The 17,549-nt window shown below is 41.4% G+C and overlaps 1 protein-coding gene across 1 annotated transcript; it reads right to left on the reverse strand.

The window, feature by feature from the left end:
• On the reverse strand, positions 4,296-16,027 carry RAB9B (RAB9B, member RAS oncogene family). Its single transcript, XM_003135272.5, has 3 exons — positions 15,816-16,027; positions 9,428-9,495; positions 4,296-7,826 (listed from the first exon to the last, which is right to left on the reverse strand). Exon 3 carries the CDS (start codon positions 7,782-7,784, stop codon positions 7,179-7,181), a length of 606 nt encoding a protein of 201 aa, XP_003135320.1. The 5' UTR covers positions 7,785-7,826; positions 9,428-9,495; positions 15,816-16,027; the 3' UTR covers positions 4,296-7,178.

Below are 17,549 nucleotides of genomic sequence, written 5' to 3' on the forward strand. Positions count from 1 at the left end.
GGGAGTTCCCACTGTGGCACAGTGGAAACAATCTGACTAGGAACCATGAGGTGGTGGGTTCGATCTCTGGCCTCGATCACTGGGTTAAGGATCCAGTATTTCTGTGAGCTGCGGTGTAAGTCACAGATGCAGCTCGGATCTGGAGTTACTGTGGCTGTGGTGTAGGCCGGCAGCTGTAGCTCTGATTCGACCCCTAGCCTGGAAACCTCCATATGTTGTGGGTGTGGTCCTAAAAAGAAAAAAAAAATCTGGGTATGTCAGATTACAGATGATTTATTTTCTTTGTCTTGTTTTTCTACTTATTTTGTTCTTTCAGTTTTTTTTTCTTTTGCCACACTTGTAGAAGGCAGAAGTTCCCAGGCTATGGTGTGTATAACTTTCGTAACCAGAAAAAAAAAAATTTAAAAGGTTTACTGGTGACACTGTTTTCCCAATGGAAAAAGAGACAATTCAAAGGTTATACCAACACTTGTACATCAGACTCTATCCTGAACAATATATTATAGGACACACCCTTGGCCATGCTGTTTCTAAGGCAGCTAAGAACAACGAAAGAGAAAAAAGTGGAGATGAGCCTGTCTCTTGCTTCCTCACGAATGCACCACAGGAAAGCATGATTTGTATTTTAACTCTGATCAATACAGCTAGAGTTTCTTCCATCAAGGAAGCATTTCCCAATTGTTTTTCATCAACCAATTTAGTATAAAAAGCACAGCTTGGCATGTCTGGCTAAAATTCAGGAGTGTGGAGTTTCCTGCTGTGGCGCAACGGGATGGGCAGTGTCTCTGCAGTGCCAGCACACAGGTTCTATTCCCGACCCGGCACTGTGGGTTAAAAGACCCCACATTGCCACAGCTGTAGATCTCAACTGTGGCTAGAATCCGATTCCTGGCCCAGGGTGGCCAAAAATGAAAAAAAATTCAGGAGTGCTATAGTAAGATTCATTATATATTTATCCATAATTTATAAAGCATGAGAGGAATTGACAGATTACTCAAAAATACACACACTTGCACTCACCGAATGTACCGTCTAAAAGGGCACTTTTTTATGGCTGAACCAAAATTCTCTGTGTCACCTTGAAGAAGACAAAGCGATTTATGAAGACCCACAGATTACTGCAGCAATTCCTATATGATTAAAGGTGACGGTTCCTTCACACCTTGAGCTGTGAAGATGTTTATTGTTGCTGAGAAAGCACTAAGGAACCCTCCACCCCCTCAAAAAAAAAAAAACAAAAAAACAAAAAAACAATAACCCAAAACACAACCCTTAAACACACATCACCACATCCATCAGCAAAACAAAAGCCAGATCCCTGCTTACTAGTTTTTGCAAACATACCAATAAAGGGACATTCAATAATTTTACTTTCATTCTTTAAATATGCCTAGCTTCTATCATTATCCTTTCCTTGTCCTAAAGAGAAAAGAGTAAAGAATGAGGGCTTTACTGGTGATGTTAACTTGAGGAAGTTAAAAAGACAGCAAAATTAAAAAAAAAAAGGTAACTCTGAGAGGTGATGGATATATTAATTACCTTGATTGTGGTGATTATTTTACAGTGTATACGTGTATCAAAATCACTCAGTTGAACACCCTAAATACATATAACTTTTATTTGTCAATTATACTGCAATAAAACCGGGGGGAAAAAAGAGACCAGTTTGTTAAAAATCATGCACATACATGAATATTTTATCAAAAGCTGTATCACAGTTTACCTGCCCTAAAATGAAGTGTAAGAAAGTCACTCCATGGTAATGAATCCTGTATCTCCATAGCAAGGGGATAAAAAAGTGAAAAGATTATCCAGATCACTGAGATAAAAAAAAATTATATATATATGTGTGTGTGTGTGTGTGTGTGTGTGTGTGTGTGTGTGTGTGTGTCTATGTATATAAAATCAGTTAAAAGTGTTACAGGTATTTCAGGAGTTCCCATTGTGGTGTGGTGGGTTAAGGATCTGGCATTGCCGCAGCTGTGTTTCAGGTTGATCCCTGGCCTGGGAACTTCCATATGCCACGGGTGCTGCCAAAAAAGAAAAAAAAAAAGTACTTTGGGTAATTCAAATCAAAGTAAAGATGCCACTCCCAATCTGAAATTATTGAGATTGGTGCTTCAATTTTCCAGTGCGTTTTAAAAATTCAAAGAAAGAATTGAGGAGAAACCATGTATTGCACAACTTTCACTTCCTGGAATGACCATAGAAAAATTATTTCCAAAAAATGAAAATCTATACCATTTCTTTTCTTTTCTTTTTTCTTTTTTTTTTTTTTTTTGTCTTTTTAGGGCTGCACTCACAGCATATGGAGGTTCCCAGGCTAGGGATCAAATCAGAACTGTAGCCTCTGGCCTACACCACAGCTCACAGCAATGTTGGATCCTTAACCCACTGAGCGAGGTCAGGGATCGAACCCGCAACCTCATGTTCCTAGTTCATTAACCACTAAGCCACGTCAGGAACTCCCTATACTGTTTCTTTTCCTTTCTTCCTTCCTCAATCTCTTGCTCTCTCTCGCTCTTAGGACTTGCTTTTTACAAACTTCACATATAACATATAGCCATGTTAACTGCATTTATCATGTTGTACATTACATCCCTAGTATTCAGTTATTTACTGGAATTTGTAGTACCTTTGGATTGCCTTCATCCAATTCCCCCTCCCCTCCACTATACTATTTCTTTAAAAATCAAGAGAAAGAAATTTTCCACTGGGCTATGAATCAGGTAGAAAACCTGCAAAGGCAGAAAGCTAGTTTTCCACTTTTCAAGTATCACTTTTGGATGAGCAAATCATTTTTAAGAGCATATAAATCTATCACCTTCTAGCCTAAAAGTTATATCAGTATAGTCTAATCAGAATAATTTTGGGAGTTCCCATCATGGCTCAGTGGAAATGAATCTGACTAGCATCCATGAGGACACTGGTTCGATCCCTGGCCTTGCTCAGTGGGTTAAGGATCCAGCGTTGCTGTGAGCTGTGGTGTAGGTCGCAGACATGGGTTGGCTCTGGCGTTGCTGTGGCTCTGGTGTAGGCTGGAGGCTACAGCTCCGATTTGATCCCTAGCCTGGGAACCTCCATATGTCACAGGTGCGGCCCTGAAAAGACAAAAGAGAAAAAAAAAAAAGAAGAGGAAGAATTTGGGGTATTACTTTTGAAGTTGGCCAGATAATTTGTTAAATGATTATCCTTAGTGATGGAAACAGTACATGTGGCAAAAAAAAAAAAAAAATTCCCCTGTGATTTTTGACTGCCCAAATTTCCAATAGGCAAAAATAGAAGGAGGGGAGAAGAGAGCTAAATCTGTGACAAATGGAATCACTTTAATGAAATTACATGTCCGTAATTTAAAAGTCACCACATGGAGTTCCCTGGTGGCTCAGTGGGTTAAGGATCCAGTGTGGTCACTGCTGTGGCTCGGTTCACTGCTGTGGTGTGGGTTCAATCCCTGGCCCGAGAAATTCCTCATACTATGGGTGCTGCCAAAAAATATCACCACTATGTACTGTATGTTCAAGTACTGCTAATCCACGTCTCTCTCTCTCTCTTTTTTTTTTTTTTGCTATTTCTTGAGCCGCTCCAGCGGCATATAGAGGTTCCCAGGCTAGGGGTTGAATCGGAGCTGTAGCCACTGGCCTATGCCAGAGCCACAGCAACGCGGGATCCGAGCCGCATCTGCAACCTACACCACAGCTCACGGCAACGCCAGATCGTTAACCCACTGAGCAAGGGCAGGGACCGAACCCGCAACCTCATGGTTCCTAGTCAGATTCGTTAACCACTGCGCCACGACGGGAACTCCCCACGTCTCTTTAAAGTCCAATATATGAGAAGCAATAGAATAGAATATTTAACAAAATTATCCTTTGCTTTCTGATTTGTTTTGCCTATATTTTCATGTTTTCCTAAGATCCAGACAGTATACCAGTCAAGAAAATAAATGGAATATGTATATTTTGTCTGTATTTTGTGATGGCTTAATTTTAAGTTATAATGAAGAAATAAAGTGGAGAGTTAAGATCCAATTTCTAGTCTCGATACTCTTCATATATTAAAAAGTGGAGTAAAATAAAAGGAATTCCCCCATGGTAATCTTTTGTGTTTGTTTCTCAATCAGTAGAGCAGTGTCTGTCTGGATCAGTAGGTAGCAGCTTCTTGGAGTATCATGGAAAAAATGAACCAGAGGCCACATATAGGGCAGCCTGAAAGAGTGACTTCATTGATATGTACTCTCGGTCACACCCACCTGTGGCTCTACAAGAGAAAGGGAGAAAAGAAGCACAGACATTGTATACTGGTTATTCAAAATGCACTTTTTATTCACTTTAACACAGATGATTTTTTTTACAGTTGAAACAAAATATCTGATACACAATTTTGAGTTTTTAGCAGCACCTGCAACAAGAGGATTGTGGAGTACCTCAGGGTAAACTAGAGATGGCTGAGGCAGGCACAAATTAACCTGAAATTCATCAATCCACTGAAGACGGATGGATTCTGAGGCCCCCTGAATGTTAGCCCAATAAATGAAAATAAATTAAATAAATATTCTGCATGATGTTTAATGGACCATTGAAAAACAGTATCATCCCAATTAGAAATACCTTGTTCAAAAAAAAAATGCGTGTTCATTTAAAAAAACACCTACTGAAAATATTGCACTGCACATTCTAGCATACACAATTTCAAAGCCTATATGCACAGTTTCTGGTACTCACATATTTCAGCCTTTGGTGTTTTTTTAATCTTACCCAAACTATACGTCAGCACCCCACTGAGTGTTACTCACCAAAATGCCTCTGTCTTTTGTCACTTAATATTAAGTGATTTCATTAAGATACTGTGTAGTGATTTGGCAGAAGAAAAATTGGTATGACTAAGAGGAAAGGGGCTTCAATTGACCTGCCAATAAAATTCACACTTCTCATGGATGGACAGGAGGCCTATGAATGGGATACCCAAGTAGTTTTTTTTTTTTAAACTTAAATGATCACATGCCATTCTAATAGTGACAAGTACTTTTATGAATGGACGGAGGTCTTTGTGAAGGCCTGAGATCTACAAATAGAAACTATTATAAGCAGAGTGCAAGTAGAAAGAGAAGGCCCCAGGTCTCATGCACTTAAAAACAATTAGCATTTAACAATTCTGACGTATAGATTTTCATTCTAACATGATCGTAGCAAAATGATCATAGAACTTGGAAACCAGTGTGGCTGGCTATAGGCATAGGCAGGATAGGGACCAATACTTAAGAGCTATGGGGTCCCAGTTCTGGCTTTGACTTCTGGTATTAAAGTTAGTTGGACCATGGGGTCAGGACCATATTTAAATTGGAAATATTGAGTATTACTGGGTTGAAGTATCTTCCACTTATCTATGCAGCCAAAAAGTCCCAGAGCTCTTAAAGCACATAAGGTCCCACATGTAAGGCTGATCCATGTGTGGCTACAATGGAGAGTTCTAGGCTATATTCCTGTGAAAAGCTCCTGCTCCCTCCTGACCTAGGTCTCTTTTTGGGGTCATTTCTAACTGTCCCTCACTACATTGGGTCACTATTTTTTTTTTTTATCATAGATGTTTTAAAAGTACAGATTAAAAGCTATGCAGGACAAATAGATCAACTGACAAGAACTAGACTGAATTTTTATAATGTAGTATATAGCTGGCAGTCATGGTAATCAAAATTTGACAAGCTGTTTTTGAAGATATGGTATCTTCAGAGTGTTTATATTGGGCATGTAATGATTTTACTCAGAGCTCAAGAATTTTTCCTGCCATAGTGCAAAAATAAAAGGAAAAGCTAGGTAGTTGCCATTAAATGCTGATCCCAGAATAGCCCGGGAAATTATAAAGTCCCTTTTCATAGACTTAACTATTGACTTAAGATGTATGTAACTATAACATGTCATTGAAATGTAGTTTGTAGCTTATAGATTCCTAGAACTTAGAACTTAGATTCCTAGAACTTAGAACTTAGATTCCTAGAGCTGGAAGGGACCTTAAAATCAAACATCTCACCAGTACAGAGATTCTTTTTGTGGTCATCCAGCATCTTCTTGAATATTTTCACTAGAAGGGGGTTCACTATTAAGGCAGTCCATTCCACTATTGGACAACACTAATTATGAGTTCATTCTACTTCTGAGTTAAAGTTTGTTCTCTTGTTACATTCGATGTCCTAGTTTGGCCAGATGAACATAACAGTTCAACGTATAAGGAATCAGTTCCTTCTTCTACGATAAATACTCGAGTTAAGGAACTTCGTGAGAAAAGCCCAGTATCCTCCAATCTGTCCTGAAGGCTTCTCTGAGAGCATAGCATGGTGGACCACCATCAAAATTATGAGCAGAGTGCACTGCATCCAAAGCCATATACTAAGCAGCATTGCTAAATTGGTAAGAGGTTGTCAGAGAAGCAACATCCCTGTACAGCAAAAGGAGACTTATGAAGTGAAAGCAGATCAACCACTTATTTGCAAGGGTGGTTGGAATATTTAAGCATAATCCATTCACTAGTACCCTGTTACTTCAAACACAAGGAGTATAATACATTTCCAGTGTCATTAGTATATCTCTTATTGAGTTTTTTTAAAAAAAAGCTCAGATGGGAGTAAACCGTACATAAGGATTTAAACAAGGCAGTGTACATCATTAAACTTTTGCCTTCCTAATCTTTACAACCTCTTTATGACTCAAGCTTAGGAATCTTTGTTTGCATTATTATCTTTATTGTAATACGGCTCAGAGTCTTATTTTTTTCCCCTTTGGCAGACACATCAGAAACTGCTTGGCAAGAGCTGATGGTGACATTTGTTAGTTGATTAATGGAACGCTTTGAGAGATAGCTGTAGCTCTTTAACTCCTTCATGCGGCTGGGCTCTAAGTTAAAACTGTGATTTGAAAAATATTTAAATCTCTCAGGACTAAAGCTTTCTGAAATGTCCTGATACACACCAGAAGGAAATAGCAGAAATCACACAAAATACATTTGGCTTGATAAAGCTTTTTTTTTTTTTTTAATCGCTCTACAACTTCAATTTGAGAGGCTCTGATTCGCAATCATAACGTTATCTCTTACCCTTCCGTATATGTGTGCGCTCTCAGAGGGGCACACTTATTCTTACACTACTGACTGACCAATTTGGGGCACACTTTTAAAAGCCTTCCTACTTTTTAACAGCATGAAGACCCTGCTTTGGAGCCACTGTTCAAGTCAACAGTGTGACCTAACATGCAATGCTCCAGCTGTTCCTCTACAGCTAACACCTGCCTGACAGCTTCTTCAAAGGCCACTGTCACATTAGTATCATCTTTGGCACTTGTTTCAAGATAAGGGTAATCTCCATTCTCCATGCACCAGGCCTGTGCCTCCTCAGTAGTCACTTGCCTATCCTCTTTGTCTACCTTGTTACCCAGAACTACAAAGGGGAAGTGCTCAGGGTCTTTCACATCTGCGTAGTAGATGAATTCTTTCTGCCAATTACCGAGGTTCTCAAAGCTCTGCCGGTCATCCACGCTGAAGGTCAAGAGGCAGCAGTCTGCCCCTCTGTAGAAGGGTGTCCTAAGGCTCTTGAAACGTTCCTGCCCTGCAGTGTCCCATATCTGGAGAGTTACAAAGCGTCCATCTACCTCCAGATCTCGATTTAAGAACTCTACCCCTATGGTGTGAAAAGCCTGGGAGTCAAATTTATTGGTTACATAACGGTTCATGAGCGAGCTTTTCCCAACTCCACCATCACCCAAAAGAATGACCTTTAAGAGCAGTGATTTCCCACTCATTGTTGCAGCACCAGATGGAGAGGAGTTTATAACCAAGGGAACCTGAAAATAAAAGAATAAGTAGGAGGGAAAACTGTTAAACCTGAAACTGAAATCAACTTCATAGTAAATTTCTCTGAATTACGACGCCTTCTAATTTAACTTCTCTCTTATTATTTTTTTCTTTTTTTGGCCGCCCTGTAGCATATGGAGTTCCTGGGCCAGAAATCAGATCCGAGCACACCGGATCCTTTAACCCACTGAGCTGAGCCAAGGATTGAAACTGCATCCTGGTGCTGCCGATCCTGTTGTGCCACAGTGGGAACTCCTAATTTAACTTCGCTTAATTCATGTTTATTAAATGATATAGTACAGCAGAAGGAATAAAACCCTTTTTGCATAAGGGAAATTAGGTCTTGTTTTTCTGAAGTCTCTTGCCTGTGCCAGGAAAATGGTCCCATGCCATGGATAATCGGACTAGCAGATGGTTCTATAATCTGGTCCAATTCTGACCCTATTCTAGGGAAAAGAGCCTAGAACAGGAATGCCACTCAAATATTGGCTAACATATTGGCTTCTGGTTTGGACATTTCCAAACAAGAAGCAAAGAGTATGACATTGATTTGGAGTTTAAAGTCTGTTCCTGATGGACCCAAGAATTATGGAGAGAAAACTGTGTAACTTGGGATCTTGATTCTGTCAGTAGAGGTCTGGACTAGAATTACACTGGATCCTAGAACTTGGAAAAGATGAAAAGATCATATTTCTCCATGCATTTGCACCATTACACTTGCATTGATACAGATACCCTCACAAGTAAAGGATCTTCCCTAAGCTTTTCATAGAATAATGGCACTCAAATTGATGATTGTTGACTGGTATCATTATAAAAGGTATCACTGAGGAAGAAATTTTTTTTTTTTGTCTTTTTAGGGCCACACTCTGGCCATATGGAGGTTCTCAGGCTAGGGGTTGAATCGAAGCTGTAGCCGCTGGCCTATGCCACAACCACAGCAACGCAGGATCTGAGCTGTGTCTGTGACCTACACCACAGCTCACGGCAACGCCAGATCCTTAACCTGTTGAGTGAGGCCAGGGATCGAACTCCAGTCCTCATGGAAGCTAGTCACGTTTGTTAACCACTGAACCATGATGGAGCTCTGAGGAAGAAATCTTGAATAGCTTATTAATATCTGGATTTAGGTTCTAATTCCATAATAACACCAGTGAGAACATACTATTAACACTAAAGAGTTAATAATTATGTAGCTAATAATTATATATCCTTCTTGTTACTTTCACAACATGTCTATATATGGAGTACTTAGAATGCATCTTAAAATAAAAACAACAAATATTTACTGAACGGCTACCTTGTACTAGATTCTCTTAGGTACTTTCACACTAGGTCAGTTGTGGTTATTGGCTATTATCTATGCAAGTGACCCAAATAGATGAAAACTAATCACTCATCAAAAGAGGACACGCAAAAGAGCTTCTGGATGCTCACACATTTGAAATATAGTTAAAAAACCTCAGTAGCCCTTAAAGTTATGTTGCTGTGCATGTACTAACTATATATTTTTCTAATGTTCATTTTAAGAGATCCAATAAAAACATGTAAAATATATACCTATTCAGTTGAGAATAAAATATAAACCTACCCAGCTGGGTCTTTGTCACAATCTTAAGTCTTTTTCTTGTTGTTGTTATATTCTCTCTTTTCAGGATTCTAAAAAACAGATTGGGAAACATTATTTTTAAAATTTTATTTTAAAAATTAAGGTGTACGTGTGCATGCACGTGCACGCATACACACATATATGTGTATGTTACTTAAGTCAGGAAAACAGACCAACTTCAACTTACCTACAGAGGATGCTTTCCACAAAAACACTTAAGGGTTCAAATGCTACAAATGCTTAACATAGACAAAATAATTTTATGACATGCACTTTACTTGTCCTAACTTGAGTGTACTTTATATAATTTTTAAAGTTTTATATTGTTTCTCCATTGGACTCACTCTCCATTCAAAGTAAAAGTAAATCAAAAAAAGTAGATGATATTCAGGAAAGGGAAAGCACAGAAGAGTCTAAGATATGTTGAGATTCTAAGTCAGACACAGAGAATAGACTTGTGGTGGCCAAGGGGGATTGAGGATGGAGTGGGATGGATTGGGAGTTTGGGGTTAGTAGATGCAAACTATTGCATTTGGAATGGATAAGCCATGAGGTCCTACTGTACAGCACAGGAAACTATATCCAATCTCTTGGGACTGAACATGATGGAAGATAATATGAGAAAAAGAATGTATATATATTTATGACTGGGGTCACTTTGCTGTATAGCAGAAATTGGCACAATATTGTAAATCAATTATACTTTAATAAAAAATTAAGGGAAAGGCTCTCATAGCCACCTTTGCCCTCTGCTATAAATTAAAAAAAAAAGAAATTCTAAGTTAGAGATGAAACTCATTCCCTTTCTCCCTCCCAATGTTCCCATCTCCAAGAAAGTATTAATGCACTCACCAATGTGCCTTGAGATTGTCTCTGAAAATGATTCCACATGATCAAAGAAAAAAAATGTTTGGGGACTCCTTGTTTAAAATACATAATCTTGGGTATTTATTTTACTCATTAATTTCAGTCATCTGTCTTGAACATAGGTTTTGCGGTTTGTTTTTGTTTTTTTGTTTTTTGCTTTTTTTAGGGCTGCACCTGCAGCATATGGAAGTTCCCAGGATAGTGGTCGAATCAGAGCTGCAGCTGGAGCCTACGCCATAGGCACAACAACTCGGGATCCAAGACACACCTGTGACCTACACCACAGCTTTTGGCAATGCCGGATCCTTAACCCACTGAGGGGACCCAAGGATTGAACCTGCATCCTCTTGGATACCAGTCAGGTTCATTATCACAGAGCCACAACAGGAACTCCTGTCTTGAACATAGGTTCTACTATTTAGCTAGCTTTTAAAATTCAAGCACAACTTCATTTAAATGTAGTTAATGACGGCAAGTGTCTTATTCAGCAGCATCAAGAGTACTGGTCTAAAAAGAAAAACTACACCTAGATTTGTTCAGTGTTTTTTCTTACTGAGTAATAAAGAAGATTTTAAGACTCTCTGCTGCTTAACAATCTCACGTTATTTTTTTCAAATATAGAAAAGGCATTAATAAGGGATTCATCAGAGATCTAAATCAGTAAATATGAATTTTAATACTATTTAATAATATTTTTAGAAAATTTAATTTTTTAATTGATAGGTTTTATCCTCCTCATTGTCTCTATTTGAAAAAATTCTCAAGTTTCCTATAATTCCTGATTTTTGTCCTTTTTTTCTGGTTTCAAATTGCTGTCTTTGGAACTAGCTCAAATAACAAACATTTCTTTCTTTTTTCTTTTTCTTTTTTTCTTTCTTTTTTTCTTTTTGCCGCACCCGTGGCATGTGGAAGTTCCTGGGCCAGGAATTGAACCTGAGTCACAGCAGTGACCCAAACCATAGCAGTAACAATGCTGGATCCTTAACCTGCTGCACCACCAGCGAACTCCTTAGGCTTTTCTTTCTTTCTTTTTTTTAAAACAAGCATTTCTTTAAATGGAGATGAAACTACTTATTTATTTATTTATTTATTTATTTATTTATTTATTTATTTATTTATTTATTTTAGGGTTGCACCCATGGCATGTGGAGGTTCCCAGGCTAGGGGTCGGATCAGAGCTGTAGCTGCTGGCCTACACCACAGCTCACAGCAAAGACTGATCCTTAACCCACTGAATGAGGGCAGGGATCGAACCAGCATCCTTATGGATTCCAGTCAGATTCGTTTCTGCTGAACCACAATGGGAAATCCATGAAACACTTTTTAAAATGCTGGTCTATGGGATAATTTTACAGAGCAGAACTCTTGAACCCTCACTGGAAGGAAGTACAGTCTTGGACACAATACTGACAGTTTTCAGGGCCCATGCCAAATGAGCTTCCTCAAGTTCCTAGCAAACAGGTGTTGACATCATAAATGACACACTAACTCTACTTTCCCAGCTGCTACGGATAAACTCAGATGGTGGGTCAAAGACTGAGTGAATATGGAAACCAAATACTCAGCTCCAGGAATAATGATGAAGTATTAATATCTATCTGAGATAATGCTGCAGTTGCTTGTGCATTCCCTATTTGGTCATGTGCACACATAACTTCTGGGTGCATAGGCTCCATACCAGGGAAAAGCAATGAAGTCCAGTGTAAAGTGCACTGGGCTGGCAGCAATCAGGGGACAAGAGTCTTTGTCATTGCTTTCCCATTCACTGATTTTATGAACTTGGGCAGGTCACTTAATCTTCTTGTGTTTTTTGCCATTTGAAAACAGAGCAGATAATATCTGCCCTACTTAACTCACAGGATTTAGGGGGAAGTGAATAACTTACAAAGTTTGCCAAGATTTGCAAGCATTTATTGAAATTTTTGGTTTGAGATTTTTGTTCCTCTTGCTCTTCCACCTCCTTTTATTCACTGGTGGGGGCCTTGTGATTTGGTATTAACCCTTCTCAGAAAGGGCATGCCAACGGGAGGATAATTCTTCCTTTTTTTTTTCTTTTTTTGCCATTTCTTGGGCCGCTCCCACGGCATATGGAGGTTCCCAGGCTAGGGGTCCAATCGGAGCTGTAGCTGCCAGCCTACGTCAGAGCCACAGCAACGCAGGATCCGAGCCGCGTCTGCGACCTACACCACAGCTCAGGGCAACGCCAGATCCTTAACCCACTGAGCAAGGGCAGGGATGGAACCCGCAACCTCATGGTTCCTAGTCGGATTCGTTAACCACTGCGCCACGACGGGAACTCCTCTTCCTTTTCTCTTTCTTCCATATCTGAGAATTCCTTGTTCCCCAACAGTTTTGAGCACCTACATATACCATGGAATCTCAGCGCTGGAGGACCTTAAGGATCATCTGGTCCAACTCTGCAACTGATGCTTGAGAAAATATTTGAGTGTCTATTGTGTGCTGCATCCTTACTAAGGTGATCCTACACTTTCCTCTGCTGTCTCCAGCTCCCATTTGTTTGCCGGAGGTAGAAATGAATACACTTTAGGCTTGTCTCCTTGCCTTCAGTCACTAAATCCTGCTGATTTTTCCTTGGAATATCCTTTTCCATCTTTTGATACTATCCTCATTTTGGTCCACAATCTTCTTGCATCTCATCTATTGTGAAAGCTTCCTGGATCTTCTTTCCCTGCCTCTGGTTTCTCCCTACCCTAATCTACTTTGCAAAGCTTTCACTTGAGCATCCACTGGAGGTAGACACTGTTGGAAACCATACATGTTTAAGGCAAGGTCTTAACCCTCGAGGAGTTTACAAATTAACATATAAGCTTCAGATCTCATCATTTACAGATTGAATGGTATCATTATACTGCCTTATTTTGTTAAAAAAGTCTTTTTTTCCCCCTCTGCACAAGTGTGTCTTTCCTACACAACCAAATTCATAATGCCTTTGTGTATATCTTTGAAGCCCCTGCATGCAGAACCAGAGTCCTCCATGTGAATCATCGATAAATATTTGTGTATTCAGAAAAGAAAATCATGGACTTGGAGAATAGACTTGTGGTTTTCAAGGGGGAGGAGGAAGGGGAGGGAGTGGGATGGACTGGGAATTTGGAGTTAATAGATGCAAACTATTGCCTTTGGAATGGATAAGCAATGAGATCTTTCTGTATAGCACTGGGAACTATATCTATTCGCTTATGATGGAGGATAATGTGAGAAAAAGAACGTATATATGTATGTGTGACTGGGTCACCTTGCTGTACAGTAGAAAATGACAGAACACTGTAAACCAGCTATAATGGAAAAATGAAAATCATTTAAAATAAAAAAGTGTATTAATTAGGTAAGTACCCAGAATTAATTCCTCTGAATTGATGCAAAGGTACAAGAGAGCCACAGTTCTGTAAGTCCAAATATTACTGTAAATCCAAATATTATTATTTATAAGGTGACTGATGAACAGAAGTTATGGCCTTATCTGGATCGCTTCCTAGAAGGGACTTAACAGGAATTCCACCTGTTGAAGGTCAATGGAAATGCTCCAATTTCCCTCCCTCTACCCTCACATTTAAAAAATAAATATATAAATTTCTCCATCCTACCAAAAGCAAGAGCAGAATAATTATCTCCACTTTTTGTTTTCATGGGCCGCTGGCATCCCATCATCACCATTATCATCATCACCATCATCATCACTATCATTTCAGTGTGATATCCTTTAGTACATACTTAAAAAGAACTAGCACAGTATAAAAGCAAAAAGCAAATCAATTTTTTTCTCCCCCAGAATATGCCCAATTAAAATCAAACCTTTAAAGAAGATAGCATTAAGTAGGCAAAGGAATTCTTTGATAACCCTAAAAACATTTAATAGGAAAGTCAACTCCCTATGCATACCTTAAGGATACCATATCAAGTTAGGATTTGGACTAAAATGTTTATTCTAATTTTGGTCCTATTCAGAGAGAGATCTGGCTTTGAATGACTCAAATATCCCAGAGATGCCATTCCCCCACTCCCCAAAACAGATTAGCAAACATTCTCTAAGGATAGTTTATTCACTTTTTCCCCTCCAATTAGGGTCCAAGTCTTGGACAGTAAGGTGAATTAGGAATTCACATAACTGGTAATCCTTAGCTTTCTTTGTTCTTTGACACACTTGAAACCTTCTGAATCTGCTGGTCTGCACCCACACAGACTTATTAAAATTATTGTATCCTGTTAGGGATGTTTGGGGATGGGGATGGAGGTGAGGGAGGAGAATAAAATAAGAAAGAGGTTGAATCTTTGAAAACAGTATATTTTAGTATGATGATGGAGAGAAAGAAAGGCAAATTGGCATCATCAATTCATCTCCCAGGGGTAGAATGATGCTCAGATCCATAGGGCAGATTGTTTGGGAGCAAGTTTTGAGAAGGCTATGTACTGCAGGGCTAAGTGTGGGGGAAGAGATGCGGGGAAGGGCTAGGCAGTGGGTGAGAGTGGCCCTAGTGGCAATCTGTACAGAGGAGGAGCCATAGTTAGAGCTGTGGTGAAAGCCTATCTTATGGTGACACACCGGTTAAGACTCTTCAACTCTTCTTGATTCCTGGCACAATATTTGGAAATACTGCACTGGAGAATTGGGTGGGGCTTTCTTTAATCTATATAAAAATCAATACAAATAAGAAATGATTGAGACCCTCTACCTTAAATGGTGTAGATCGTTCCCTAGATATAACCTGATGCTTGGGGCTGGGGAGGAGGGGGAGGGTTCCCTAGCTGGGAAGCCCTCTGACGCACTTGATTCATTTTATAGAGCTAACAAGTTATCAGCCATACTCTGAGTCCATATGCCACAGCTGTCAAGCCACTGCAACGGTATTCCCACATTTATGCCCATATTTATATCTTACGTGCAACTAGAAAGGTCCAATGTGGAATTTCATCACCTCTAACCTCTCACTCCTCACAAGGACAGCTCTGGGCACAGCAGATAGCAATTTGGCACTGTCCCCAGGCCACTTCTTCCTAAGTAGATGGCCTAGAGGCGAATAGGGAAGGTTTGGGTGACATTAAGTGAGCAGGGTACAGGGAAAAGAAGCTTCAGAGGAGGCCGGGAAGGCTGGCATCTCTCTGACAGGGGGGTCTGTAGGCATCGGGAACCCAGAAAGTGAGATGTCTCGCATAGTTGCAACTACCTCGGACCCAGGTCTGCACACCTCGCCCCCAGCTCTGAGGACCTCGGCTGTGGCGCATGCGCACTGAGCCACACCCGCTCCCCACGGAGCCCTGCGCCTCTCTGCCCGGCTCCGGTAGCCGCTCCAGATTACTCAGCAACGCCCCCCTCTACCATCGCCTACCCCCCAACTCCGATCCTCGCGGCGCCTAGGCCCCTTTCCCCAAGAGCAAGTACCCCCGGAAATCACCTAGAGCTCCCCTTCTCCCTCTGCCCCCAGGGCCCCCACCTCCCGGCCTCCAGCGTTCTCCGGCCGCTAAGCCCCCCGCACCGGCACCTTACCCAATACAATGGGAGAGAGGCGCGAGAGGGCGGCGGGGGCCAAGCAGGTCAGCTTTGCGTGCCGGCAGTTCGGCTCCTCGGCTACGCTGTCACCGCTCCTGCCGCCTCCCCGTCCTCAACCGGGCGGCAAGTGCAGCTTGGACCTCGGTGGCCTGACAGCTGCCGCTCGCGACCGCCGATGCTGCCGCGCAGCGTCTCGCGCCCGCGCCCGCCAGGGGAGGGGGCGGGGCCCGCGCCGCCTCCTCGCGCCCCTTTCCTGGCGCTGGGGACCCAGGGTAGCCGCCTCCCGCCCTCGCGCGTCGAGAGCTCTCCCTGGCTCGCTCACACTTCTTTCATGCTCAGTGTCCAACCCTGATCTCCCTTGTCCTTCCCTCCCCTCCCCTCGCAGATCAGTAGGCACAGCGACAATGGACGGTCAAATACTGCTCTCCCACTTAGCTCCTCTGCAGCCTGGGGCAATTACCAGGCTCCTCTGGCGATTACCCTTCCACCTACCTCATTTGCCCTACCTCCAAAAACCCTCAGCCTTTGCCAAGAGGGTAGCACATACACCCTCTTGTTTAAAATAACTCAGGGAAATACATGATGGCAACACACGACTAGGCCCTCTGGCTGTGGCTACTGCTCATGAAATTCTCATGGCAATCCAGAAGGAAAGAGTCACATCTGTAGCGCAGGCCTAGAAGACACACTGTCCTTTACCCTTACCAATCTCCTTTCTAGGGGGCCACACTGAGAGCGTTACGTGAGGTTCCCAGAAATGTTGATTGGGTAGAGATGGAACGTTCCAATTGTGCCTAGCCACCCAGCCAGTCACTTCCTTTTGTCTCCTGTGGCCCTCTGGTACCTCTAACTAATTCCTGATTTTTTTTTCCCTGAAATCAAATGAGGGTGGCGCTCCTGGGGTGGTTTAGCCTGCACTTCACCTCTGTTAGGCAGGTTCCCCTCTGAAGCTTCCTCGTGTCTGGTTACCCTGTGCCTATGTGGCACAACCCCTCACTCCCCATTTGTCCCCTCAGGGCCCTCACACACGCTCCCTCTACCTAGGCCATGAGCTCTCTACCTCTTGTCAAGCCAACCATTCAGCCAATTCCACAGGCCCCAGCTTAAATGTCACTTCCTCAGGGTAACCTTTCTCAATTTTTGAATTATAGTGTTTTTTTTTTTTTAAATATATACCCAGGAGTGGAATTGCTGGGTCATATGGTAGCTCTATTTTTAGTTTTTTGAGAAACCTCCATACTAGTTTCCACAGTGGCTGCACTGATTTACATGCCCAGCAACAGTGGACAACCCTTTCACTCCACATCCTTGCCAACATTTATTTGTTTTCTTTTTTCTTTTTCTTTTTTTGTCATTTTCGGTCTGCACCTGCAGCATATGGAGGTTCCCAGGCTGGGGGTTGAATTGGAGCTGTAGCCGCTGGCCTACACCACAGCCACAGCAAGGCCAGATCTGAGCCATGTGTGCGAACTACACCAAAGCTCATGGCAATGCTTGATCCTTAAACCACTGAACGAGGCCAGGGATCGAACCCTCGTCCTCATGGATACTACTCTGGTTTGTTACTGCCTAGCCACGATGGAAACTTGTTTTCTTTTTGATGATGACCATTCTGACAAGTGTGTGGTGATAGCTCACTGAGGTTTTAATTTTCATTTCTCTGATGATTTAATGATGTTGAGCACCTTTTCATGTGCTTATTGGCCATTTGAATGTCCTCTTTGGAAAAAT

Source organism: Sus scrofa, chromosome X (assembly GCF_000003025.6).
Source record: "Sus scrofa isolate TJ Tabasco breed Duroc chromosome X, Sscrofa11.1, whole genome shotgun sequence".
Lineage (NCBI taxonomy): Eukaryota > Metazoa > Chordata > Mammalia > Artiodactyla > Suidae > Sus > Sus scrofa.

Excerpts from the sequence above, each read along its gene's own strand:
- RAB9B (XM_003135272.5), bottom strand. The coding sequence starts at position 7,784 with ATGAGTGGGAAATCACTGCTCTTAAAGGTCATTCTTTTGGGTGATGGT.